This window comes from Typopeltis vanoorti, chromosome 20 (genome assembly GCF_054136105.1).
Source record: "Typopeltis vanoorti isolate ZY-2024b chromosome 20, IOZ_Tvanoo_1.0, whole genome shotgun sequence".
Lineage (NCBI taxonomy): Eukaryota > Metazoa > Arthropoda > Arachnida > Uropygi > Thelyphonidae > Typopeltis > Typopeltis vanoorti.
This window is the reverse complement of record NC_143568.1, coordinates 74,584,356-74,611,883: the sequence shown is the minus strand read 5'-3', so window position 1 is coordinate 74,611,883 and position 27,528 is coordinate 74,584,356. Positions and strand designations below refer to the sequence as shown.

The following is a 27,528-nucleotide window of genomic DNA, read 5'->3' as shown; positions in this document are numbered from 1 at the left end:
AGATCTTAAAGACCTGTTTTTAAATATAATTTCCCAAAATTATGATGTTACCACATCAATAAAAAATATAAATTTGAAGGATGTAGCATTCTCAATTGATGTTGCTTGGGAATCCTCATACTTGAAGCAATTCGAGTATCATGGAGAAAACTGTGGCCTTCTAGAATTTACGAAGATAACTACGGTGATACACAAAAAAGCAGAAATTCAAAATGTGCATAATTTGGTTAAAAATATAAATCCAAATGTTGAAATTTCACAAACGGATGTTACGGAATGGATTACAGGTAGAACCGAAACTGAATTCGAAATCAATCAGATGTTTAAATTATAAATATGATACTACAGAATGAATTAGCAGACGGTGATGGTGATAAAGAATTCAAAGAAAAAAAAGTTAAATATGAAGAGGCAGTTGACAGTTTTAATATGTATATAGAATGGGCTAATCAGAATGATACGCCATTCCACAAAGTTTTATTGCTAATGCAGCTCCGAGAAGAAGCATTCGAAAAAAGTTTTGCTTTCAAGAAGCAAAAGAAAATCGGTGACTTTTTTTACAGAGAAATTAAAAAAAAACTTTTTTGTGTTATTTTGTGAAACTTTGTTTTGTGTGTGGTATAGAAGAAAGTGATATTTTTTATGCAAATTAAGTTATGTACTGAACTATGCAATTTTATTAAATCAAAATCCTCAACAATAAAGATATATACAAACTAAATTTTTTACTAAAATAAACATAGTTCTTTTCGCTATACACTTTGGTATTAGGTCTAGCTACTCACTGATGAAGCCTCAAAAAAGGCTGAAACCGGTATGGGTAGTGACCTCCCTCCATAATGTAATAACAGCATACATTTCCTAGGAAATGTGTTTTTACATTATGGAAAATACCTAAGAATAGCGATCTGAACTTCCTCCACCTTTGCAATGAGTTGCCTGGTATTGTACTACGTACTAGGATCACTTGCATTGGCTAACACTAGTGTTGCCGATACTTTATAGTTTACTATATTCGGCAAGAAACTCTCTGATTCCGATCTTTGAGGTTCTTATTCGGTTTTAAAACTATGCAGGATTTAATATCCCCTTAATTTAAGTAATTACTTTTTAAGTTTTACATTACAGTACAGTAGCTTTTTTTTTTCTGAGTTACTTCATTTATTTCCAGAATTAAATTGATGTACCATTAGAATCAGATTACTTTTGTCTTAAACGCTAGTTATTGTTGTCTCTTGGGCGAAAATTCACTAATCCAAACTTTTCGCTAATCCAAACGAGCACGGTTTTTATTTGTTCGGATTAGCGAGATACTACTGTATATATGTATGTGTATACTGTTTAACTTCTCATTATACTTGAATATATACTTTTGTTCATTGATAGTTTTGCTGCTTCCCCATTACAGTGTGTGTATTTTGCATGCACATGCAGCCTGGTTGTTAGATACCTGGTACAATTCTTTTTTCTGTGTCAGCTTCTACTTTTGGTAACCTAGTAGAACTACTGCTGTTTTTGAACTGTTTTCTTGTTATTAAAAATTCATGTCATATTCAGAGCCAAGAGCGTTACTTAGTTAGCTGATTTAATCACACTGCAACAACACTAAACTTACACATGCATGGTAACAATGTAAAAGTTGACAGCCCAGCTACATTTTGGAAGATGTTTTTTTCTTCAAAATGCTACTGAGATGGAAATTCGATATCCCATACGTACATTATTTCAAGCATGTGTATCCCTCATATCTTTTATCATTAAGCTTCAAGATATTAGTTTAGAATATTCACCAATACAGTTTACTGGCATGAAGGAAATGGCAATATGAATATGGAAGATTATACTTGCCATTAATTTTCAAATCCTTATATATCCAAGTCTTCTGTTATGTTTGCAGCAAAGAATAAACATTTCACTGTTCATCCAATTAGTTATTTCATTATTATAATAGTTATTTTTTGTATTAATCTCTTGCAAGACCAGTGGTGTCCAACTTTCTTAACAAATTTTCCACAATAGTTTTCAATGTATTTGCCACATATAATCAAATATAAATTTCTTTTTTTTTAAGAGGTGTAATTGTTGCAGTAAAATTATAATTTAAATTTTAATACAATTAAATTACTTTATAAATTGTTTCAGAAATTAATTTTTTTTATGCAGAATTTAATTTTCTTATGTTTATAAACAGATTTGCAACAGTAGCAGTACCAATTTGCCACAAACCCTTGGCCTTTTCTCCACATGACTAGTGAAAATGGGTTTGGACATTAGGGTGCTAGACTGTGTTGTTTCATCCTTCTACAAGCAAACTGCTCGTTACTGTATAAGTTATAATTTAGAATATGTACTAATGATAGCGTGTGTCATCAGAGCAAAATGAAAGCAAAAAAAAAAATGCACAGACAAAAATAAATTTTAAAATTTATGTATTTCAGGTGATTTTTCTGGTTTTCTAATTGCTAAAATAAAAAAAAAATTACAACTAAATTCAGAACTAGATAGTGCTTCCAAGCTTTAAAATATTGTTATAAAAATAGTGATTTTTTTTTGGCAGTGATTTTTGCTTAAAGTACAAAATAAAAATCCCACATTGCTCATACATAATAACAATATATTACATCTTTGTGAAAATTACTTTTAAGGATCTGAATAATATGGTATACTAACTGTACATTTAACATTAATATTTCACACTTTTTTGCATCATTTTTACATTAAATTTAAAATCATTACACATTATACATATAAAACAGGTCTGGACTGAAAATGAGTATGACATTTTATAATTAAGTGGTGGAAATGTGAGCAATAAAACTAATTATAGCAGTGAAATAACAATGGTAAAAATTAGAATGATCACAAAATACTACTCTTTTTTGCATGTTAAGACAGTTTTTAATAAGTTTACTGCTCTACATCTAATTGAACAAAGTGACTGAATCTGTCATGCTGGATGGAGGATTTAGAAAGTAAGGGGAAAAAAAAAATACGTAGCATTAGATTTGCATGTGTAGAGTAACTTTTTATGTATATAAGTGTATATGAAGACTGTTACAAAGAATGGGAGAAAAAAATTAGCAAATAAAGAAACAGTTAAAGTTCATATTCAGAGCAGGACCATGAATGGACTGAAGCTAGCTGTCTCATATTTTCCAACATGCTTCCAGGAAAGTAGCACAGTATTTTTTTCTTAATAATTATGAATAAAATAATTATTCCCAAACAATATACAGATAAACATGACTCCCTCCTTCACTCAGTGGCAGTACTATTATCTGTTCAGCCATCACTTTGGTGCACTTTTCTTATAAACAAATTCTGATGGGCATTCAGAATGCCTGTATTAAGATATTTACTGTATGTGATCGGTTGTACAGAACTTCGCAAAACAGGGAAATGTTTGCCTTACTACTAATCACTTTTCATCAGCAGTATACTGCTAAATGGCATATTTCATAACTGATGAGGCAGGAAGCAGATATTTCAGCTTGTGGCAATTCTTATAGTATCAAGTGTTATCAATTATCCTGCACACAATTACTGAAATAATATTCATTGAGCTGTCTCAAATTAAAATCATTCAAAGTGTTACAAAATTTCATCCAAACTAAATATAATATATAAGCATATATATAGTATATAAATTTATAATTGACATATAATTATTAATCATAGAAATGTTAGCATTTTCTGAATATACACTATTGCATTGCATTCTTATTCAGCATAAATAATATACTGTTCAGAATATGCATACATCCATTATTCAAAACTTATAAAAGATTTTCCAAACTAGAACACTAATATGCAACAAACAATACTGTAATATCAATCAGCATAAGGTGTAGGACCATCTAAATAAGGTTTATCTACAAATTGGGCTGTACAATTTGTTTCTGAAGATGTTAGACAAGGTGCATGTTCTAATTCTAACAAAGTTAAATTATTTGGTGTTGGAAAAGGATAAATAAGGCAACCAGGAACATATAAAGTCACTTGAGGTCCAATAACTGGCCAGTAGCGTCCCAAGTTGAATCCATTTAAAAAAGCCACTCCTTTGTGCCATCCTGCTGGATTTAGAAAAGTATCCATAGGCATTACACCACGAGGAAGTGTAAAAGATACGCTAAAAAATCCTGGGACTTCTGGATTAGCTGCAAACTTAGTACCAATATTCTGTGATAAGTAATTAATATGTTTAGAACAGTTAACAGGAATTGGTTGCATAAACCAGTTAGTCAAGACTGTTGAACCCAAGGTGGCATTAGATACAAGTCCCTAAAATCATAAAATTGGCATTAATAAAATAGTGATTTACATATTGAAGATTTTAAATTCAATATACCTAATTAGTATACTGGAGGGAAAATTAGGGACATGGGAAAAAAATTAATATGCATGCACACTTTCATTTCAAAATTAGTAGCATAGTATAGTAAAAATAACAAATGTGTGAATTTAGGTTATAAAACTATAAATAAACCATATATACAGGTATCCCTTGATATATGCGGTTAATTAGGAAACTGGTGTCGAGGCTAGCTGGTGAAAGGACATACTGTTGGAGAGCTCCTGAAAGATTTGTGATTTTTGTTGATTTATTAATATTTTGTTAGATTTAATTGTGTAATTTTAGTATATTATTGTAGTTTTATTAGTGTAGTTAGTGTACTAAAGTGTTTTATAACATAATCTATGTCGGGAAGTCGCCACTAGAGGGATTCGTAGTGTGTAGTGTTCGTGAAAGCTCCAGATAAGATAAGAGTTATTTTCAGTTATCGTTGATGAATTTACTTTAACATTGCGTAGTTTTGTTTGCCTTGCATACCTTAGTGCGTCTATTTGTGTTTTTGGTGTTTATAATTTATAATTTGATAAAATACGTTACTAGTAAGTATGGCTCAAGTATAAAGGAAAAATGGCGGCCAGTAATGATGGTTCGCCATCTTCTTTCAAGACCGGTAATGTAAAGGAGATGATTCAGTGTACTATCTGCGAAATGTACGCTTTGCGGAGTGTGGTTAGATGATAATAAAGGAGTGAATGTGTGTAGAAAATGTAGGGAGAATGAGGAATTGAAGTGTATTTCTGATCGTGAGTGTGATATTTTTGTCAAACTTCAGAATGAAGAAAATAGGGATATGACAAGAAACAGCGAGGTTGTACCAGAGAATTGTGAGATTGTGACTGTAGAAAGTGTGAATGATAGTATTAATGGTTTTACAGAGAATAAAAAAGATGAGATAGATGCAATGAGTGAGATCACGTTGTTGAATGGTGCGATAGAAAGGGCAAAACAGCAGCTAGAGTGCATGAACAAAAGTCGACTGAATGAACCAACCAATAATAAAAGGTATGACAGGAAAAATAGACGTATGAATGTGAACATGAACAAAATGAAGGATAGAGTGCTGTATGGTGACTCGTTAGTACGAGGTGTGTTAGTAGAGGATTTGACAAAATCGTACCAACCTGGTGCGACCATAAAGGATGTAACTGAGTCTATTAGAGAGCAAAAGGAAAGGGTGAAAGAAATGATTGTTGTGGCAGGTACGAATGATTTGAAAGGAGATAAAATGGAAATGATAGAAGACCTGAATGAATTGTTTGAGGTAGCAAAAGAAAAGAGTGAGAGAGTTAGAATGATTAGTGTTTTGCCACGGTATGACAGTGAAATGTTTAAAAGGAGGGCCATAATTGCGAATGACTTTATGCGTGGGTTATGTATGACAAGTGGTGTGGAATTTGTGGATGTGTGGAGTGAGTTCGATGGGCGAAAGGATCTATATAAGATGGATGGCTTGCATTTGAATGGTTACGGTGTAAAGAGACTTGAGAAAATGATGCTGAATGTAATGGATGTGCAAATTCATGGAAACTAGATTTATTAAGAGATGGGGGGAGTAGATATACAGTCCTTAGGGAGGCAGTTGAATGTATGAATGGATATAATATGCCCGAGCGAATAAGGACAACAAATCAGAGTGGGATAGTTAATATAAGGCATCAAGGTAGGGTTGGGACTAATGGGGGTCTTAAATTCATGTACACTAATGCTAGGAGTATTAGGAACAAAAAGGAAGAGTTTTTGGCCATGTTTGGCACTTCCAGACCACAGGTTATTGGTATTAGTGAATCATGCTGACTGTAAATGATATAGCTAGTGGGATTGAATTGATGGGTATAGTGTGTTCAGGAATGACAGGGAGAATAAAATGGGGGGAGGAGTATTGTTGATGATAGCTGATGAGCTACAGCCAAAGAGAATAGAAGTTGAATTGCAGGATAGAGGAAAAGAGTACATTTGAGGCCATTTGGTGTGAGATTGTGGCTAGCACTAAATATACAATTGGGTGCTGCTATAGACCAGGTGATGGAAAAAATGGTGGTGACAGTATGCACAAGCAAATAGAAGAAAGGAGTCGAAGGAGGGTAATTATTATGGGAGATTTCAACTATGGTCGCATTGATTGGAGTGAGGAGAGGACACACAGGAGGAAGGAATTGGATTTTATGCAGTTATTAAGGGATAACTATCTGCAACAGCATGTAATGGAAAATACTAGGGGTCAGAGAGTGCTTGACCTAGTAATTACATCTGAGGATTTAGCTGTAACAAATATGATCACATTGCCACCAATTGGTGAGAGTGATCATAGGGTCTTGACTTGGGAAGTGGCTAAAGGTGTGGAACTTTCAATTAAGACAGGGTACATGTGGAATTATTGGGCTGGAAAGTATGACAAGCTTAGGAGTTTGATTGGTTCAGTGCCATGGTATGTACAACTGCAAGGAGTAGAAGTTGGTAGTGCATGGGAGGCAGTTAAGAAGTGTTTGCATGAGGCAATGGCTGACTATATACCTAGAGTCTGAATAATAAATCAAGTAGGGATTAAATGGATGAATAAAACCATTAAGCTTGAGCTGCAAAAAAAGAAACAACTATACAGGGAATTTAAGGAGAAAGGTGACCGGCAGGCACATGAACGGTATAAAGCGCAGGCCAGAAGGGTGACGAGTGTGGTAAGAAAAGCAAAAAAGGATTACGAAAGAACATTAGCCATGCAGGCTAAAGAGAATCCTAAACAGTTTTTTAGATATGTAGCAAGTAAAAGGAAAAATGTAAAGTAAAAGGTAGAATGATTTTAAAGAATGCCGATGGTAGGGAGGTAACTGAATCAGTTGATATAGTTGAGTTACGGAGTGAGCACTTTGCAAGTATATATCATCCAGGTGGTGACACTGCAGAAACGAATAAACCAGTAGATTATACGGGAATTGTGGTGAATGAAGTGGAAGTGAGTAGTCTATTGCATAACCTCAATGTCAATACATCTGTGGGATTGGATGGTATACCGGCTCGTGTAGTATGAGAAGCAGCTAAAGAATTGTCAGTACCCTTGACCATTTTGTTTAATTTGAGTCTCGGGTCTGGGTTAGTCCCGAGGGGGTGGAAAGAGGGGAAAATAGTTCCACTGCATAAAGGTGGTTCCAAGATTGCTGTTGTAAATTACCGACCGATTAGCATATCAGGAATCATTGTCAAGGTCTTAGAGAAATTAGTCAAGAAAAGAATACAGGATTGGATAGATGAAAATGGGATATTGTATGGAGTACAACATGGTTTTGTGAAGGGTAGATCATGCCTCAGTAACTTGCTCACGTTTTATAACACAGTGACGGCTGAACTGGATAGGGGTAATGGGTTTACAGTGATACTACTGGACCTTGCCAAGGCCTTTGACAGGATACCACATGGAACCCTAATCAGTAAACTGGAGCAGATGGGGATAGATATAGGGTTGGTGAGATGGATAGGAGGGTGGTTGAAGGAGAGATACCAGACAGTGGTTTATGCAGGAGTGGAGTCTAAAAGATGTCATGAGACTAGTGGTGTGCTGCAGAGCTTTGTTCTTGGACCACTGCTTTTCAATTTGTTCATCAATGATATAGGAAAGGATTTGAGAGGAAGTGTTAATTTGTTTGCTGATGATGCAAAGTTGGGTAGAGCAATTGTGAGTGCACAGGATGATTTGGATAGTTTGGAGGACTGGGCTAGAAAAATGGATGTCAATTTAATGTGGCAAAGTGTAAGGTTATGCACTTTGGGGTGAAAAGAATAGCAGCAGTATATTGCATTGGTGGAACCATACTCCAGGAGATTGATGAGGCCAGGGATTTGGGAGTGTTGGTGGATAGGGAATTGAAGTTTAGGGGGCACATTGCAAAAGTGACTAAATCAGCTCATCAAATCACTTGGCTTCTGAAAAATACTTTAACATGCAGAGACAAACAAGTTGTTCTTCTGTATCGAACCTTGATAAGACCCCATCTGGACTTCTGTGCCCAGTTATGGGCACCAGGGTTTCTTCGTGATGGGGAGGAAGTGGAGAGGGTCCAGAGACGAGTGACCAAGATGATAGCAGGTCTGTGGAATGAACCTTATGAGAATAGGTTGAAGATTTGTGGGTTGCAGAGATTGGACGATAGGCGAAGGAGGGGTGATATGATTGAGACATTCAAATTACTGAAGGGTTTCTATAAGATTGATCCAGAAGATATTTTTGAAAATATGACTGGTGGTGGGAGGACTAGGGGCCATGAATGGAAGCTGGGCAAGAGCATGGTTAACAAGGGTGTTAGAGCTAGGTTTTTTACTTGGAGAGTGGTGAATGAGTGGAATAAGCTTCCAGAGTCTGTTGCGGGTGCTACGACCATGAATGAGTTCAAGGCAAGGTATGATAGATACTGTGTGAATGTCGAATAGTTTTTCTTGACATGATGTTAGGGCCTCCCTCGATGAGTCTGTCGACTCCTTGGAGTTTCCCGGAACAATAATAATAATAATTAATCCTCGATGGACACCACATATATCAAAACCGCATTATTCAAGGTTAAGAATTAATGGGAATAATTATAATGAATCCTGCAAAATATAAAAATTTAAACATCATTTATTTTTTAAGGTGACATGTATTTATATATATTATTTATACATATTTGTTACATAAAAACTTATCTAACATAAATTGAATAGCGGTAGCTTTTTTTTTCTCATCCATGATTTTGCAATAACAATCAATTTGTTTATCTAAACCGTGATTAACGTTCATGCTTCTCTCTACATTTGGATCTATCTCTAGTATAAGTTCTTTTGCCTTCTCAATTATATTAAAAAATTCTTCAAGTTCTTTGATAGTGATTTCTTTACATCTTCTATTTCTTCAGTTTCCTTTTCTTCTTCGTATGCCTGTTGATGTTCAATTCCAAGAAGATCTTCGTTACTTAGTTCTTTTGAATGTGATTCCAATAATTCCCAAAAATAATCTGAATTGACATTCTCAAAGCCAAGAGAACTTCCAATCAAAACAATATTATCAATAACTTCATTGACGGGATTAATAGAACTACGAAATTATTTGCAGATTCAGGCAAAAGATTCTTCCAGACTGCTCTCATACAGTTGGCTGTCACTTCTTCGCAAGACTCGTGAATGTTTATAACTGCTTGTTTAATATCATATTTTTTCCAAAATTCCTCTAGAGTGATTGGATCATCTCCAGTTGTAGCTTGAATTGCCTGGGCAAAAGTTCTTCTAATATAGTAAGCCTTGAATGCAGAAATGACTCCCTGATCCATAGACTATCAAAGATGCTGTATTCTGTGGTAAAAATACAACCTGCACATTACTATTTAAATCATTAAGTGAGGTGGGATGTCCAGGGGCATTATCCAATACTAAAAGAACTTTGAAAGCTAAATTATTTTCATTGCAGTATTTTTCAACTGCGGGACAAAAATGCGAAGTTAACCATTCTTCAAACAACTGTTTGCTAAGTCATGCCTTTTTATTTGATTCCCATATTACTGGAAGGGATTGTTTGTTACAGCCTTTAAAAGCCTTGGGTTCATTGTTCGATAAATTAGCATTGGCTTTAATTTGAAATCATCTTCAGCATTACCTCCAAGTAAAAGTGTTAAGCGATCTTTGGATGCTTTATAACCAAGTGTGGTTTGTTATTTTCTTGCTAAAAATGTTTTTGTTGGCATTTTCTTCCAAAACAGGCCAGTTTCGTCTACGTTGCATATTTGACGATCATCGTACCCATTTTCTTCGAATATTTTCTTTAATTCAGCTGAATATCTGGCTGCAACATCTTTATCAGCACTTGCTGCTTCGCCTGTTAATTTTACTTTTTTCATTCTGGGTCGAGATTTGAAATTTTCTAACCAGCCTTTGCTTGCAGAAAATGTTGCAGTCACATCTTGATATTTGTTTTCTTTAAGTGTAGAAAAAAAGCTTAATGCTTGCACCTAAGATTATTGCTGTCGATGGGAATACGGTTCTGATTACAATCTTCTAGCCAAAGAAATAGTAAGTCTTCCATTTTGATCATTAATGGGCTTCTATTCCTAGTATACTGCATACTCAAAGATGCAGATGCCACTTTGCCTTGTTTGTGGTACTCAGTCGCTTTATTTAAAATGGCTCCTATAGTTGATTCACCAAAGCCTAGAGCTCTTCCGATGTTTGCTTTGCTTTCTCCGTTATCAAAACTGTTTAATAATGTCAATTTTAGTATCCAAAGTAATAAGTTTTCGTTTATTACTCTTTTTTGAGGCCATGGTTACGAAGGGTAATGCTTTACATAATTTGAAAATTACGTGATATGCGGATAGGCCGTAAACGTACACTGTAATACATATAATACATCTGTACGCGCCATGCTCTGCTGATAAATTGAAGCACTGAGGCTAAGAGAGTTACTAACATTGCAGCACAACTCGTACCACGTGATCTGCTCTGTTTCATTGACCAAGTCTAATGCTTTGCTTATTTTCAAACTTTTTGGACTGCACTAACCAAATTTGATACTGCATATATCAAGTTTATGGTCACAATAATTTTTTGTGCACTAATCAAAACCGCATATATCAAGGGATACCTGTATTTGTTAAAAAGCACACACACACACACAGAAAAAAATTTTTAGACTACAGGAACCCTACTACCTTAAATCATTAAAAGCTTAAACATGTTGTCCATGACTTATTTTTAACAGTATTAACACCAAACAAGTTATTTTATAAAAAGATGTTTTATTAACTGCTTATATTTTGCTGAATTTCATATCAGCATGTATATGCAACTGTGAGTAAGTGAAACAATACAATTGTAATGGACAAAAGATCTCAAGTCCTATTTTGGCACCCTAATGTTATAAAAAAAAAAAAAAAAAAAAAAAACAGCTATGTGGGAGTTGCTCTTAAGATAAGTCTCCCAAATTTTTGGCAAATTAATGCAACCATATCTGTTCGGGTTAGGAGAATTTTTCGTAGCCATGGCTGACTCAAAAAAAGATTTTTTCGGATCCTGTGTGAAGGGGCATCCAAAGCATGGTCTGCCAGTCCTGATTTGCCATAATAATGGTAGCGAATGTAAATGTATTTTTTATGTTCTTCCAGGCTGATTAACAGATCTTCCTGTCTGCCCATAGTAGGCCAAGCTCACAGTTCACAGGGAACTTCATACACTCGGTGTGCTAGAGGATGAAGTTTATCCTTAGGTGAGTGAATCAGAGTTGCTAATTTAACATGAGTTTTGAATGTGGTGCAAAGGCCATGTTTCATCAATATGTTGGCTATCTTTTCTGCTGTACCCTGACATAAGGAATAGAGATGGTATTGTTGTGTTCTTGAGTATTAGGGAAGGGAGGAGTAATGGGGCTATGTAGTATTTTTCTATTTTGTAGGAATTGTAGCTGTTGGCCAAGAACGTATGGTACAGATATTTGAGTTCTGTGAACAGAGCTGTATCGTTAGAACGAATGGCTCTGTGTATAAGTGTTTTTAAAAGGCCATACTGTTGGACTAGATGATGATGTGATTATGTAGATATCTTCCTGTGTGTGTGTTGGTTTTCTGTAAATGGAAAAAGATAGTTAAGGCAGCTATTTCATTATGTGGTATGTTACTTTTTGGTAGTTTAGCTACCACTATCTTTTTCCATTTACAGAAAACCAACACACACAGGAAGATATCTACATAAACAATCGCATCATAATCCATTCCAACAGCATGGCATTTTAAAAACACACAGAGCCATTTGTTCTGATGATACAGCTCTGTTCACAGAACTCAAATATCTTGGCCGACTGCTACAATTCCTACAAAATAGATAAAATACTACATAGCCCCATTACCCCTTCCTCCTCTAATACACAAGAACACAACATTACCATTTCTATTTCATATATAGCAGAAAAGGTAACCAAAGGTACTGATGAAACATGGCCTTTGCACCACATTCAAACCTCGTGTTAAATTAGCAACTCTGATCCGCTCGCCTAAGGATAAACTTCACCCTCTAGCACACTCTGGAGCGTATGATGTTCCCTGTGACTTGGCCTACTATGGGCAGACAGAAAGATCTGTTAACATCAGCCAGGAGGAACATAAAAAGTACATATGCTACCATGATTATGGCATGTCAGGACTGGCAGACCATGCTTTGGACACCCCTTCACACAGGATTACATGGAAGAATATGAATGTGATATTTAGACGTCATTACAGATCCAAAATATTATTTTTTGAGTCAGCCATGGCTATGAAGAATTCTAACCTGAACAAATATGGTTGCATTAATTTGCCAAAAATTTGGGAGACTGTTATCTTAAGAGCAACTCCCACATAGCTGTTTTTTTTTGTTTTTTTTTGCAACATTATGCCAAAATAGAACTTTAGATCTTTCATCCATTACAACTGTATTGTTTCACTTACTCAGTGTCACGTATACATGCTATGTTGTGCTCTGATGATGCTGATTTGAAATTCAGTGAAATATAAGCAGTTAATAAAACATCTTTTCATAAAATAGTTCATTTGGTGTTAATACCATTAAAAATAAGTCATGAATAACTGTCAACACCTAAGCATATCTGTTAGCATAAACATGCAGGATATCTGTATTAAAATCCAGATATCATATGTTAAATTAAAGTTAAGAAATTAGTAATGTGGGATTTGTAAAGCTGTTAGTTCAATGCTTCTTCCACCCCCACTCTTGTATGTATTAATATTATTATGTGACACCTCCAAGTTTGTTGCAGAGAATTTTTTATAGCATAGCTCTGTACTTGTAGAGATTGGTTGAGACTTTAGTAGTTTTATTATTATTATTATTACAGGATACCTACCTCCAGGGAGTCAGACTCGTTAGGGGGAGATCACATATTACTCACACCTTCCCTTGAATTCATTCACACTATCTGAACTCACAACCTCTAGAGGCAAGCCATTCCAGTTGCACACACTGCTCTATGAGAGATCACTCACTCCTTTCTTGACTATTTATTCTCAACTTCCATGGATGTTTTACCCTTCTCTTCTTGAAATGAAAATGTCATCTGCTGTTATCCTGTATAACCTTTTTCAACAGTTTGTAGATCTCTATCACATTACCCCATCTTTCTCTTGTTTGCTACAGCTGCAGTCTACAAATTCTCAACCTGTCCTCATAATTTTGCAGTCCCAATATTATGTTTAACACTCCTTTACAACCTCTCTATTGTATCTGCATTACCTCAAAACCAGATCTGTGTTGCACAGTAGTCCAGATCATATCAAAGACTTATAAATAGGTAAATTTGTAGAGTGTAAATTGCTGGCCTGTTTGGCTATGTGGTTATCTGCTCTCCAATCAACAGGCTTCAGGTTCTAATTCCACCGTGGGTATGAATGTTTGTAATTGTCTTTAAGTAGAAGATGAATTTCATTGCCTAGTGTGAGACTACCACCACCCTGCTTATTCAAGTGGCTTGAATAAGCAGGGTGGTAGTCTTTAGAGTTTCATTAAATGAAACTCTAAAGTAGGGTTTCCAGACTATGTTAAAAAATATATATATACTGTATTATTATTGTATGACACCTCCAGGGACTCATAAATGATAAAAATAAGGAGGAAATAAAATCCTTAAGTGCCCACTGTACAAAAATTTATTACAGGTTTACAAATAACCTTTCATGAGTGGGAGCAACATAAAGTAAAATCACTTCCTTATTCTTAAATGTGAATGTTTGTTTCAGCATTGCAATTATCCTGTGAGTTGTATTTACGATCTTTGCTGTATAACTCCTGAACATAACTTTCTAGCTACTAAAATTCTAAGAACCCTAGCCTGGTCAGTTGTCTTGCAAAATCCCATCAGTATAATATACTTTTGGAAATCTCACTACACCAAAGTTCATAACTTTATATATATATATATATATATATATATATATATATTTACTAACGGTGAATAGATAGCCATTTCATTGGTCTACAATTCCAGCTTATTCCAATCATTTTGCAAGTACTGCATATCAGTTGCTTTCCTGATTACCCTGCCTATCTTTGTATCTTCAGCAAAATAGTTATTTGTCTCCTGTTAAATGTTTCCCGATGTCATTAATGCAAAGATTGAATAACAATGGACCAGTGACTAATCCCTGTGGTTACATCACTGGTCACATTAAATCTTGCAGAACCCTCATACCACTTTTTGATATGTCAGTTGGCCATCCTCTTATCCAAACTATTTATAATCCAGTTTCATATCCTCCAACTTATGCAACAGTGTTCCATGCTGAATCCTGTCAAAAGCTTTAGCAAAGTCCAAAAGCATCACAGTGTATCCATTTCCCCTTGTCTAACTCAACCATGAGCGCTATTATAAAATGTAAGCAAGTTTCTCAAAAATGACCTTTCGTTAGTAAACCTTCATTACAAAGTATAGATTCTCTGTCAAAGCATTTCTTAGTGTGATCTCCTACTAACTTGCCCAAAATCTCATTACCACTGCAGACGTGTTGACAGTTACAATGGAATTATCATACATTCTTTTCATTCCTGTGGAACTGTCACCGAGAGTTAAATTATACAGCCAGGTCAGCTGAACACTTAGCAACTGTGCTGATATCCCATCAGTCGATATTGCCAAATTCATATTCATTTTATGCATTTGGTTCATATTCAGCTCTAGCAGCTCCTCCTCCTCATGCACTTGAGTTTTTATCATCCAGTGTAGCACTGAGTTCTATATTGAATACAGAAGGTTGATAGCTTCTGACAAAATGAGCACTCAGATGAATAATCTCATCTGCATCTGAGTTGACTAGCATATTCTAATTATAAAAATAAAAAAAAGGTTACAAAATCATTTTGTTAAATTATATAAATTCTTATAAATGTTACGTACTTAGATATTTCCATGGAGTCAAACACTTGTCATGGGAGGCTGGCACTAACCATTGTTCATACAATATCTATCATACTTTTCCTTAAAATTCATTGACAAAGCACTCAACTGTCTCTAACAATCTATTCCAGAATTTCACCATCCTGAAAAGTGGTGCATTTCTGGAATAGATTGCCATTACAAAAAAGCTAGTCCTTACATCCTTGCTAACTATCCTCTTAAATAGGTTCCAGAAGTGATCCCCTCCCACCCTCTGGTTTTCTCTCCCTATCTACATGCATTGTAGTCTTCTGTATCAATCATACAAAACTCCTTTAATAAGTAATGTTCCTATCATATCCCCTCTTTTCTGTGATCAACTATGACTAGTGATGTTCAATCTATTGTCACAGAAAGCATTCCATAGACGTCTCTCAATGTTGATGACTTGCCACTAGATTCTCTCTATCACTTCACCTACTAGGAATCCAAGTAACTATATTTGCATGCAACATTCCAAAAGTGATCTTCATAGAGAACGATAATAGCATCCCTATTCTTGTGTGCAGTGTTCTTCAACATCCAGGTAATCTGATGAACCATTTTAACCAACTCAGTATGTCCTCTAAACCTCAACTCACTATTCACAATTAGCCCTAAATCCCTGGCCTTATCACTTACTGGCAGCCCAGTTCCAACAAAGTACCAGCTTGTGATATCTTTGTTGCAATGTGTATGACCTTATACTTTACATTTATCCTTAGTCTATACCACCAGTCTATTTAAATCATCCTGCAGGATCTTTATATTATCATCAAATTTCTAATATGTATCTTCGAAGAATATACGAAGTATTATCATACTACTTGATGAAAAGTTTTGTATCATTGTTAACCTCCTATTGGCAATTTCTCTCCAAATTAATCTGTTCTGTCAGGACTAAAGAGACTCCTTAGAAAACTGAAATATAAGATCTGACAATAATTGTCAGATGTTATATTTCAGTTTTCAATCGTTTAAGGCAGCGCTTCCCAGACTGTGGGCAGCTGCTCCCCTGGGGGCTGTAAGTTTTGTTGAGGGAGGCCGTGAAATAATGAAAACAAATTTAAAATATTTTAAGACTAAGTAGTTTTTTTTTTTTATCTTAAAAGAAACATATTTAATTTTTATTATTTATTATTTCTTTTTTGTTATTTTTTATATTTTAATGGGAAAAAAATCATACATTGGTGTTGGTTCACAAATTTTGCTTCCTGCATATTTCGGTGTGCTTAATGAATATTAGTAATTGATAAGAAGCACAAAAAAGCTTACAAATGCAAAATCGTGAATATAAATACAATAAATATAATAATAATATGTCTATTATGTTTTCTTTTTCCGATGGGGGGTAGTCAAATATTTTAATTTTTACAAAAGGGGCTTTTACATCCATAAGTTTGGGAAGCACTGGTCTAAGGCACTTCTTACTGTATCAATCCACTTAGATCTTGTTCCCGCCATCTGGGCAGGAACAAGGAAAAAATCACCATACCATCTTATTAGCTCTGCTGATACATCCTGTGTGCTAATATCAAGTTCCTTTGTAATATGATTTTGGCATTGATGGCATCAGTTTTCTCCTCTGTTTCTCAGAACTTTCATATCTGTGGTCTCCAGTCTTTGATCAGGTGTTTTATTTCTAACCCAGCTCAGACCCATAATATGAGTCTCTATCCATTTCTAAGCTTTTTTTCTTTTTTAATAGTCTCCAGAATGTTTTGCCACATTCCTGATATGTATTTTTGTTCTTACTGCAATATTCTCATGACTTGACTAGTTTACACATTACTTCGCTTTCATACATTTGTCTTTATATATTCTCTCGGGGCACATGCCTTCTTACTCACCAGGTGCTTTCATTACACTTTCTTCTTTTCCTTGAATGCATTTTTAACTTCCTTTGTCCACCATAGTGTTCTGATTTTTCAATCCTTGCAGACAACTTTTCCCATGTGCTTCACTAGCTAACCTAATCAATGTTTTCTTCATTATCTGCCAATGAATCTCCATGGTTAGGTTCTTGTTTTCATATGCTTTCATTTTTTAATTGAATATTATTTGTGCAGTTGAGTCTACAGTTCACCTCTGAAAGCTGCTCAACTGATTTTTTTGACACTTTCACACACGTTTCTTTTCAGTATGATATTATATCAATTTTATCCTGCTCAAATCTAAATGGTGATCGCAGCATGAAGGTATTGCTATCAGTAATGACAGTCAATTAGACTTTTCTTGTATCTTCTCTCCATGTGAAGTTGTGCACATCTTTAAATTAACCATCCTTTCCTTTAGTGTTACATGGTGATCAGCATTCATTTCAGACAAATTATGGAGACTTAGAAATAATTACTTCAATTTCCCAGTGTTTTGACCTTCATATTAAGGTCATCATCTGGAGTACACATATATACAGAGACAAGCTATACTACATTTCAAACAGTATGCCAAGAGAATGATTTGATCAACCATTATTCTACTGGCCAAACTCTAGTGGGGAAAAAAAAAAAAAACTACATAAAAGCTATATTCTATTTATAACATTATCAGAGAACAAATTCATATAGTTTTATTAGAGTGAAAGTGGTGTCCTAATTTAACATGGCAGTTGTTATATTAGAGTTAAGATCCTGGATTACTTATTCTCCTATTTATAATTAACTTTGACGAAAAGGCTATGTGGGTAGAATACGTGCCTTCCATATTCTTGGGATTTTTATATCATCATTATTGTTAAGATTAGGGTGGTTGATAAGAATTTCACAGACCTTAAATTTACATTCATACCACGTTTTGGTGTGAATGTAAATAACAGGTCCAGTCAATTCTATGTAGAGTATTTGGGGCATGATCAGAAAGGCTGGATTTACCATAGCTATTAAATTTAATGTGCTATTTATGTTCCTTTTTTTTTTTTTGGATAGGAATTGTGTGTCCTGTTTCGTCTATATAGGGCAAATTACAGGTGCAATAAATATGTATGCTCCAGGGTGGGCCAGCAGAAGAAGTGGATCCTTGAATGAGTTGAGTAAGTTCTTTAATGAAAAGGCTATGTGGGTAGAATACGTGCCTTCCATATTCTTGGGATTTTTATATCATCATTATTGTTAAGATTGGGGTGATTGATAAAAATTTCACAGACCTTAAATTTACATTCATACCACGTTTTGGTGTGAATGTAAATAACAGGTGCCTTTCCAATCAATTCTATGTAGAGTATTTGGGGCAGGATCAGAAAGGCCGGATTTACCATAGTTATTAAATTTAATGTGCTATTTATGTTTCTTTTTTTTTTTTTTTTGATAGGAATTGTGTGTCCTGTTTTGCCTATAGGGCAAATTACAGGTGTAATAAATATGTATACTCCAGGGTGCGCCAGCAGAAGAAGTGGATCCTTGAATGAGTTGAGTTAAGTTCTTTCATTTTGCAGAAGATTTAAACGTGGCATTAAGGTTGTATTTTTGTAGTATTCTACCTTCTGTAATTCCTCCTCCTCAGTAGAAGCTTCTGTGGGACCACAGGCACAAATATCTTGTCTGATTCTCCATGAAAGAAATGAATATTTGTCCATATCACTACTCGATATTACCTGCCACTCTATCATTTTATCCACTTTTTACATTATCAGTAAACAACAGAACATCATACAGATTTATTCTCTTTAATCAATTTCCTATATCATTGATCTACAAATTAAATATCAGTGGATCAATTACAGAACCCTGCAATCACACTAGTCACCTGCACTCTCCTGGATTCAATTTTCTCATATACAACTCTTTCATATCTATCCATCAGCCACCCTTTTAACCATATCACAGCTTCATCTCCATTTGCACCAGTGTTTGTAACAGGGTTTTACACAGTATTATTACATGGGTAACTCCATGGAGTCCGTAGCATCATCAAGAGAAGCCCTAAACATTATGCCAAGCACTATTCAATATTTGCACAATATCTATCATACTTCACTTTGAACTCATTCACAGTCATGGTACCCAGAACACTCTGACAACCTATTCCACTTGTTCACCACTCTCCGAGCAAAAAATCTAGTCCTCACATCCTTGCTAACCACACTTTTGCTCAATTTTTAAGGATGATCCCTAGTTCTCTCACCACAAGGTCTTTCTGAAAAATTTCCTCAGTATCAATTAAAAACCTTTCAGTAATTTGTACATCTCAATCATATTACTCCTTTTCTGTCTATGACAGAAAAGGAGTAATATTCAGAAAGAAACCATATATATATATGGTTTCTTTCTGAAACCATATATATATATATATGGTTTCAGAATGACTGTCTCCCAGATCTTCGTCAAATTAATGCAGTACTTGTTGAGGTAGAGAGGAGGGAGGTTCATAGCCAATACTGATACAATATCAGCTCATACTGATTAAAAAATAGTCTCAGACCTAAAGCAGCTTCTGTGTAGCATGATGTTTACTTCCATTTAATCCTGTGTGAAGGAATATCCAGAGCATGGTCTTCCGTCCCAACTTGACATACAGATAAAAATTTTGTGTTATTCAAGGCAGATCTTAACAGATCTGCCATTCTGTCTAAAGCAGGCTAAACTGCAGGTAAAGGAACTTTATACACTTATTTTTAATTAATTATCCATTTATATACTCATTTCTCTTAACTCTAATAGCGTTTCCTTCTACTTGTACAGCTGTGATACGTGATATTAATGCATGCTGTATGACTTGTTCTTGTATTCAAGATATAAATGTTGTTACTGGTTCTTCTTCCTGAATGAAGCTCGTGGCATACTGAGTGAAATATATAGGAGTAATAGATTCTATTTAGCTTTCTCTTGCATGTGTGAAGCCGTTATTTAAAAATTATATTTTATACCTTCCAGGATGCAAGTGGATGAAGTTGTTCCTTAGGAGAATGGATGAAGATAGTTAGCTGAATGTTTGGTTTGAAAATGGCAAGGGGATTGTATTCTGGAGAACTTTAGTTACTGTATATGTTGGCGTATAAGACAACTCTCAAATACTACAAAAAAAACCTCAAAATCATGGATCATCTTATAAAAAGTATAAAAAGGAAAGCTTAATTTCTTGGATGAATATTTAGGTAGTTACAATACATTGTTATATAAGAAAATAGGCAGTGTTTATAAACAAATCAGATTAATTTTTTGTTACATAAATTACAATAGATGTAAGTCTTAAAAAACAAATAATTATTAACCTCAATTTTCATGTTAATTTTCTTCATCATCTGTTGAAAATAGTTCATCAGATTCATTGTTTAAATGATCGTCATATGGATCCCAGTTCAAATCCAGTGAACTGATTTCGTTTTCAACGTCATCAGTATCCCACAACAGATCATCTTCTATACCATCCATAAGATTAGAGATACCACACTTTTTAAATGATTTTATTACAGTCTCTACTTTTACTTTATTCCATGCTTTAATCACAAAATTGCACAATATATCAAGTGACACAGCGCTCATAGATCCACCATTTGTAAATGATTTTTCACCACTCAACATCCAATTATTCCACTCTTCTCGGATGTGATCTTTAAATGGTTTGTTCAAGCAGACATCTAGTGGTTGCAATATAGAAGTTAAACCACCTGTTATAACAGCAATTTTTGTGTTATTTTTTTCTAGAAGACTTTTAGTATTCTCAGTTAAATGACTATGAAATATATTTCTGCGTTTCTTCATTATACTGCCTGGTCGCTTGTTCCACACATTATTTATCCATAATTTCACACCATTTTTGTCCATCCATCCTTTTTCGTGAAATGTACAAAAACATCTGAAGGAAATTTTATCTTACGTTTAGTTTTATGTTTGAAGATGATCATTTGTTTTAACTTGGTTCCATCTGCCAAACATGACAACACAACCGTAAACCTTGTTTTTTCATAATCTGTACTTCGAACTCTTACTACCTTTAGACGCCGCTGTTTTATTGCTTATCATATCAAAGCTCATAAGAGTTCCATTCATATTTCCAATATTTGACAATAGAAATTTATGTTCTTGTCTCAACTGAATAATAAATTTATGGAAACTGGTAAGTTTGTGGTCAAGATCTGCTGGTAGTTTTTGAGCAATTTTCATTTTTTGTCGTATTACCAGATTTTGTCTGTTCATTAAACGATTACACTATCCTGAAGTAGCTTGAAATTCTATACTTTCATCCAGATTCAATCTTGACCATTTTAGTGCATATGCTCTAATCATATTTCTTGTAACAAGATAACCATTCTGCCTTTGTTCGAATACCCATTCCAATGATTTTCCATTCAGCCATCAAGTGATCCCCGTTCTCATCGCACATTTTTTCTTTGGCAATTTTTTTAAAATATCTTCTTTCTTCATCCATTCTCTTACCATCTTCTCTGTTATGTCAAACTTTCTTGCAGCAGCACAGTTATTAATTTGTTTTGCCATTTCAATTATCCTTATTTATAAATCGAGCTTCATACTTTCTTCATTTTGTTGCTGGTTCCATGATTTTAAATAACAATTTTAAAAATCCTAAAATTTAAAAAAATGCAAAAATAATTAATTAAAATTGGAGATAATCACTTTTAATTAGGGTAATTCACGTAAATACTAAATCTATGCTACGCAAAAAAAAATAACAGATATACATAGATTTAGTTTGATTCTTTAACGATACTTGTGACATAATGATTATAAAATATATACACGTTTACACAAGAATAATATTTAATTTGCCAAGTATTATTCAAGGATTAAATATTATTTTTGTGTAAACGTGTATATATTTTATAATGCATAGATATAAAAATAACAGATATGACAACGATAAAATTACTTAATATTGCGTAGTTTTGTTTGCCTTGCGTATTTTAGTGCGTCTGTTTGTGTGTTTTTGGTGTGTTATAACTTATTATTTGATAAAACACGTTGCCAATAATTATGGCACCTGTACGAAGGAAAATGGCAGCCAGTAATGATGGTTCGCCATCTTTATCAAAGAACGGTAGTATAAAAGAAATGCGTCAGTGTATTAGCTGTGAAATGTACGCTTTGCGGAGTGCGGTCGGAGTGTGGATAGATGATAATAAAGGATTGAATGTGTGTAGAAAATGTAGGGAGAATGAGGAATTGAAGTGTATTTCGGATCGTGAGTGTGATATTTTTGTCAAACTTCAGAATGAAGAAAATAGCGATATGACAAGAAACGGCAAGGTTGTACATGAGAATTATGAGAGTGTGAATGATAGTATTAATGGTTTCTCAGAGAATAAAAAAGATGAGATAGATGCATTGAGTGAGATTGCGTTGTTGAATGGTGCAATAGAAAGGGCAAAACAGCAGCTAGAGTGCATGAACAAAAGTCAACTGAATGAACCAACCAATAATAAAAGGTATGACAGGAAAAATAGACGTATGAATGTGAACATGAACAAAATGAAGGATAGAGTGCTGTATGGTGACTCGTTAGTACGAGGTGTGTTAGTAGAGGATTTGACAAAATCGTACCAACCTGGTGCGACCATAAAGGATGTAACTGAGTCTATTACAGAGCAAAAGGAAAGGGTGAAAGAAATGATTGTTGTGGCAGGTACGAATGATTTGAAAGGAGATAAAATGGAAATGATAGAAGACCTGAATGAATTGTTTGAGGTAGCAAAAGAAAAGAGTGAGAGAGTTAGAATGATTAGTGTTTTGCCACAGTATGACAGTGAAATGTTTAAAAGGAGGGCCATAATTGCGAATGACTTTATGCGTGGGTTATGTATGACGAGTGGTGTGGAATTTGTGGACGTGTGGAGTGAGTTTGATGAGCGAAAGGATCTATATAAGATGGATGGCTTGCATTTGAATGGTTACGGTGTAAGAACACTTGAGAAAGTGTTGCTGAATGTAGTGGATGTGCAAATTCAGGGAAACTAGATTTGTTAAGGGGGGGGGGGGAGTAGATATACAGTCCTTAGGGAGGCAGTTGATTGTAAGAATGAATATAATATACTGGAGCAAATAAGGACAACAAACCAGAGTGGGATAGTTAATATAAGGCATCAAGGTAGGGGTTGGGACTAATAGGGGTCTTAAATTCATGTACACTAATACTAGGAGTATTAGGAACAAGAAGGAAGAGTTTTTGGCCATGGTTGGCACTTCCAGACCACAGGTTATTGGTATTAGTGAAACATGGCTGACTGTAGATGATATAGCTCGTGGGATTGAATGTGATGGGTATAGTGTGTTCAGGAATGACAGAGAGAATAAAATGGGGGGAGGAGTATTGTTGATGATAGCTGATGAGCTACAGCCAGGGAGAATAGAAGTTGAATTGCAGGATAGAGAAAAGAGCACATTTGAGGCCATTTGGTGTGAGATTGTGGCTAGCAGAACTAAATATACAATTGGGTGCTGCTATAGACCAGGTGATGGAAAAGATGGTGGTGACAGTATGCACAAGCAAATAGAAGAAAGGAGTGGTAGGAGGGTGATTATTTTGGGAGATTTCAACTATGGTCGCATTGATTGGAGTGAGGAGAGGACACATGGGAGGAAGGAAATGGATTTTATGCAGTTATTAAGGGATAACTATCTGCGACAGCATGTAATGGAAAGTACTAGGGATCAGAGAGTGCTTGACCTAGTAATTACATCTGAGGATTTGGCTGTAACAAATATGACCACATTGCCACCAATCGGTGAGAGTGATCATAGGGTCTTGACTTGGGAGGTGGCTAAAGGTGTAGAATTTTCAATTAAGACAGGGTACATGTGGAATTATCAGGCTGGAAAGTATGACAAGCTTAGGAGTTTGATTGGCTCAGTGCCATGGCATGTACAACTGCAAGGACTAGAAGTTGATAGTGCATGGGAGGTAGTTAAGAAGTGCTTGCATGAAGCAATGGCTGACTGTATATCTAGAGTCCGAATAATAAATCAAGTAGGGGTTAAATGGAAGGGTGACGAGTGTGGTAAGAAAAGCAAAAAAGGATTACGAAAGAACATTGGCCATGCAGGCTAAAGAGAATCCTAAACAGTTTTTTAGATATGTAGCAAGTAAAAGGAAAAATGTACATGGCAGAATGATTTTAAAGAATGCCGATGGTAGGGAGGTAACTGAATCAGTTGAGATAGTTGAGTTACTGAGTGAGCACTTTGCAAGAATATATCATCCAGGTGGTGACATTGCAGAAACGAATAAACCAGTAGGTTATACGGGAATTGTGGTGAATGAAGTGGAAGTGAGTCTATTGCATAACCTCAATGTCAATACATCTGTGGGATTGGATGGTATACCGGCTCGTGTAGTATGAGAAGCAGCTAAAGAATTGTCAGTACCCTTGACCATTTTGTTTAATTTGAGTCTCGGGTCTGGGTTAGTCCCGAGCGGGTGGAAGGAGGGGAAAATAGTTCCACTGCATAAAGGTGGTTCCAAGACTGCTGTTGTAAATTACCAACCAATTAGCATATCAGGAATCATTGTCAAGGTCTTAGAGAAATTAGTCAAGAAAAGGATACAGGATTGGATAGATGAAAATGGGATATTGTATGGGGGACAACATGGTTTTGTGAAGGGTAGATCATGCCTCAGTAACTTGCTCATGTTTTATAACACAGTGACGGCTGAACTGGATAGGGGTAATGGGTTTACAGTGATACTGCTGGACCTTGCCAAGGCCTTTGATAGGATACCACATGGAACCCTAATCAGTAAACTGGAGCAGATGGCGATAGATATAGGGTTGGTGAGATGGATAGGAGGGTGGTTGAAGGAGAGATACCAGAGAGTGGTTTATTCAGGAGTGGAGTCTAAAAGATGTCTTGTGACTAGTGGAGTGCCGCAGGGCTCTCCCTTGGACCACTTGGACCACTGCTTTTCAATTTGTTCATCAATGATATTGGAAAGGATTTGAGAGGAAGTGTTCACTTGTTTGCTGATGATGATGCAAAGTTGGGTAGAGCAATGGTGAGTGCACAGGATGTCAAAATTTTACAGGATGATTTGGATAGTTTGGAGGACTGGGCTAGGAAAAATGGATGTCAGTTTAATGTGGCAAAGTGTAAGGTTATGCGCTTTGGGGTGAAAAGAATAGCAGCAGTATATCGCATTGGTGGAACCGTACTCCAGGAGATTGATAAGGCCAGCGATTTGGGAGTGCTGGTGGATAGGGAGTTGAAGTTTAGGGGGCACATTGCAAAAGTGACTAAAACAGCTCACCAAATCACTTGGCTTCTGAAAAATACTTTAACATGCAGAGACAAGTTGTTGTTCCTCTGTATCGAACCTTGATAAGACCCCATCTGGACTTCTGTGCCCAGTTATGGGCACCAGGGTTTCTTCGTGATGGGGAGGAAGTGGAGAGGGTCCAGAGACGAGTGACCAAGATGATAGCAGGTCTGTGGAATGAACCTTATGAGAATAGGTTGAAGATTTGTGGGTTGCAGAAATTGGACGATAGGCGAAGGAGGGGTGATATGATTGAGACATTCAAATTACTGAAGGGTTTTTATAAGGTTGATCCAGAAGATATTTTTGAAAATATGACTGGTGGTGGGAGGACTAGGGGCCATGCATGGAAGCTGGGCAAGAGCGTGGTTGACAAGGGTGTTAGATCTAGGTTTTTTACTTGGAGAGTGGTGAATGAGTGGAATAAGCTTCCAGAGTCTGTTGTGGGTGCTACGACCGTCAATGAGTTCAAGGCAAGATATGATAGATACTGTGTGAATGTTGAATAGTTGTTCCAGACATGATGTTAGGGCCTCCCTCGATGAGTCTGTCGACTCCTTGGAGTTTCCCGGAACAATAATAATAATTATAAGAAGAAATTGGGGGGTCATCTTATACAACCGACATAAGCTTAAAACCTAAAAATAGCCTAAAATTTTGGTCTCGTCTTATACGCCAACATATACAGTATATTGTCCAACGTATCCTGAATATAAGGAGTGGGAATGATTTTGCTGTGATCTTGTGTGTGTTGGTTGCAGGAGTTGAGTGTTGGGGGGGGATACAGTATTTTCCCTATTTTATAAAAGTTCTAACTACTGGCAAAAAGTGTTGCAAGGTATCTGAACTTAGTTTCAAGGGCCGTGTCATTTGAACAAATAGTGCTAGCTGTATGCAGTTTTGAGGATGCCATAGTGAAGGCTGGGTAGTGGTGTGATTGCTTATGTAAATAATTTCCTGTATGTGTGTGGGTTTTCTATAAACATGAAAGGATAACAAATTATTTGGTAATCATATCATTAGTGTGTGTCTAGAAAGAAGAAATAACTGTTACTTTATTTTTCTATCATGGAGTGTACTTTTGGATGTTGGCTGTTTAAAATGTGCTAAAAATGTATCTAATATACTTAAGCCATGAGACCAAATAAAAATATCATCTGCATAGCCAAACTATTTGTGTTGCTGTCATGAATGCTTAGTTTTCTAAATGCTCCATAAAGAAATTGGCTAGTGGGAGGGAAGTAGAAGGAAATCCATTGCAGTCCCATCTAACTGTTTGTATATTTTTCCTTTCCATGAAAAATAACTAGAAGAAATGGAGAATTTGAATAATTCAAAAAAAAAGTTAGAGGAGAAGTCTGGCTAAATAAGCAAGAGTCTCTGTCAAAGGTACACTAATAACAGTGATGTAATGTAACTCACCTTCAGTTGAAAAAGCCCATAAAAGGATTCGGCTCATCACGACGAGAAGTGAACTCAGGTCTTTTCCAATTAAAGGGTGCAATGTTCCACTGTTCTGCCATTTGCGCTAAGGAGGCTACATGTTTGTTGAATTCTGATCCTGGCGGTGTTATACAATAAAGCTTTATTTACAAATTAAAAATATCATTTTTGAATAGCAAAAATGCTATTCAAAAATGATATATATATTCAAAAATTTTATATATATATACTATAATATATATAAAAGTCAGTGTTTGTTTTGCAAGTTTAAGTTGTTTGGGAATACTTCATGAGGAAGGCAGAGAACAGAGGTGGATGGAATAAAATACAAAGAATATAAGCAATTGCATCCACCTCTGTTTGGGAATACTTCATGAGGAAGGTACAGCCTTCCTCATGAAGTATTCCCAAACAACTTAAACTTGCAATACTGTCAGGGATAAAGGGATACTGAGCAACAGCTGCTCTTGTATTAACAGGTGCAACAGAAAATGGAAGAACGATGGTTGCCAATTCACTGGAGCAGTGACCATGGAAGTAGTAGAATAGACACAGTGCTGAAACACTACACCTCTGTGATAGAGGGGATCATCTACGAGCCTAACTGCTCACCTCAGGA

The 27,528-nt window shown here is 35.5% G+C and overlaps 1 protein-coding gene across 2 annotated transcripts in view; it reads right to left on the bottom strand.

Annotated features, from left to right (window-relative positions):
- Positions 1 to 2,412: 2,412 nt before the first annotated feature.
- The window catches only part of LOC150095568 (beta-galactosidase-like), a 53,853-nt gene continuing 28,737 nt past the window's right edge, over positions 2,413 to 27,528 (bottom strand). For both annotated transcript variants that reach the window (XM_090410753.1, XM_090410754.1), the window contains exon 3: positions 2,413 to 4,281. In XM_090410753.1, the coding sequence (XP_090266879.1) occupies positions 3,832 to 4,281 (450 nt within the window). In that variant the 3' untranslated portion in view covers positions 2,413 to 3,831. The remainder of the gene's footprint in view (positions 4,282 to 27,528) is intronic.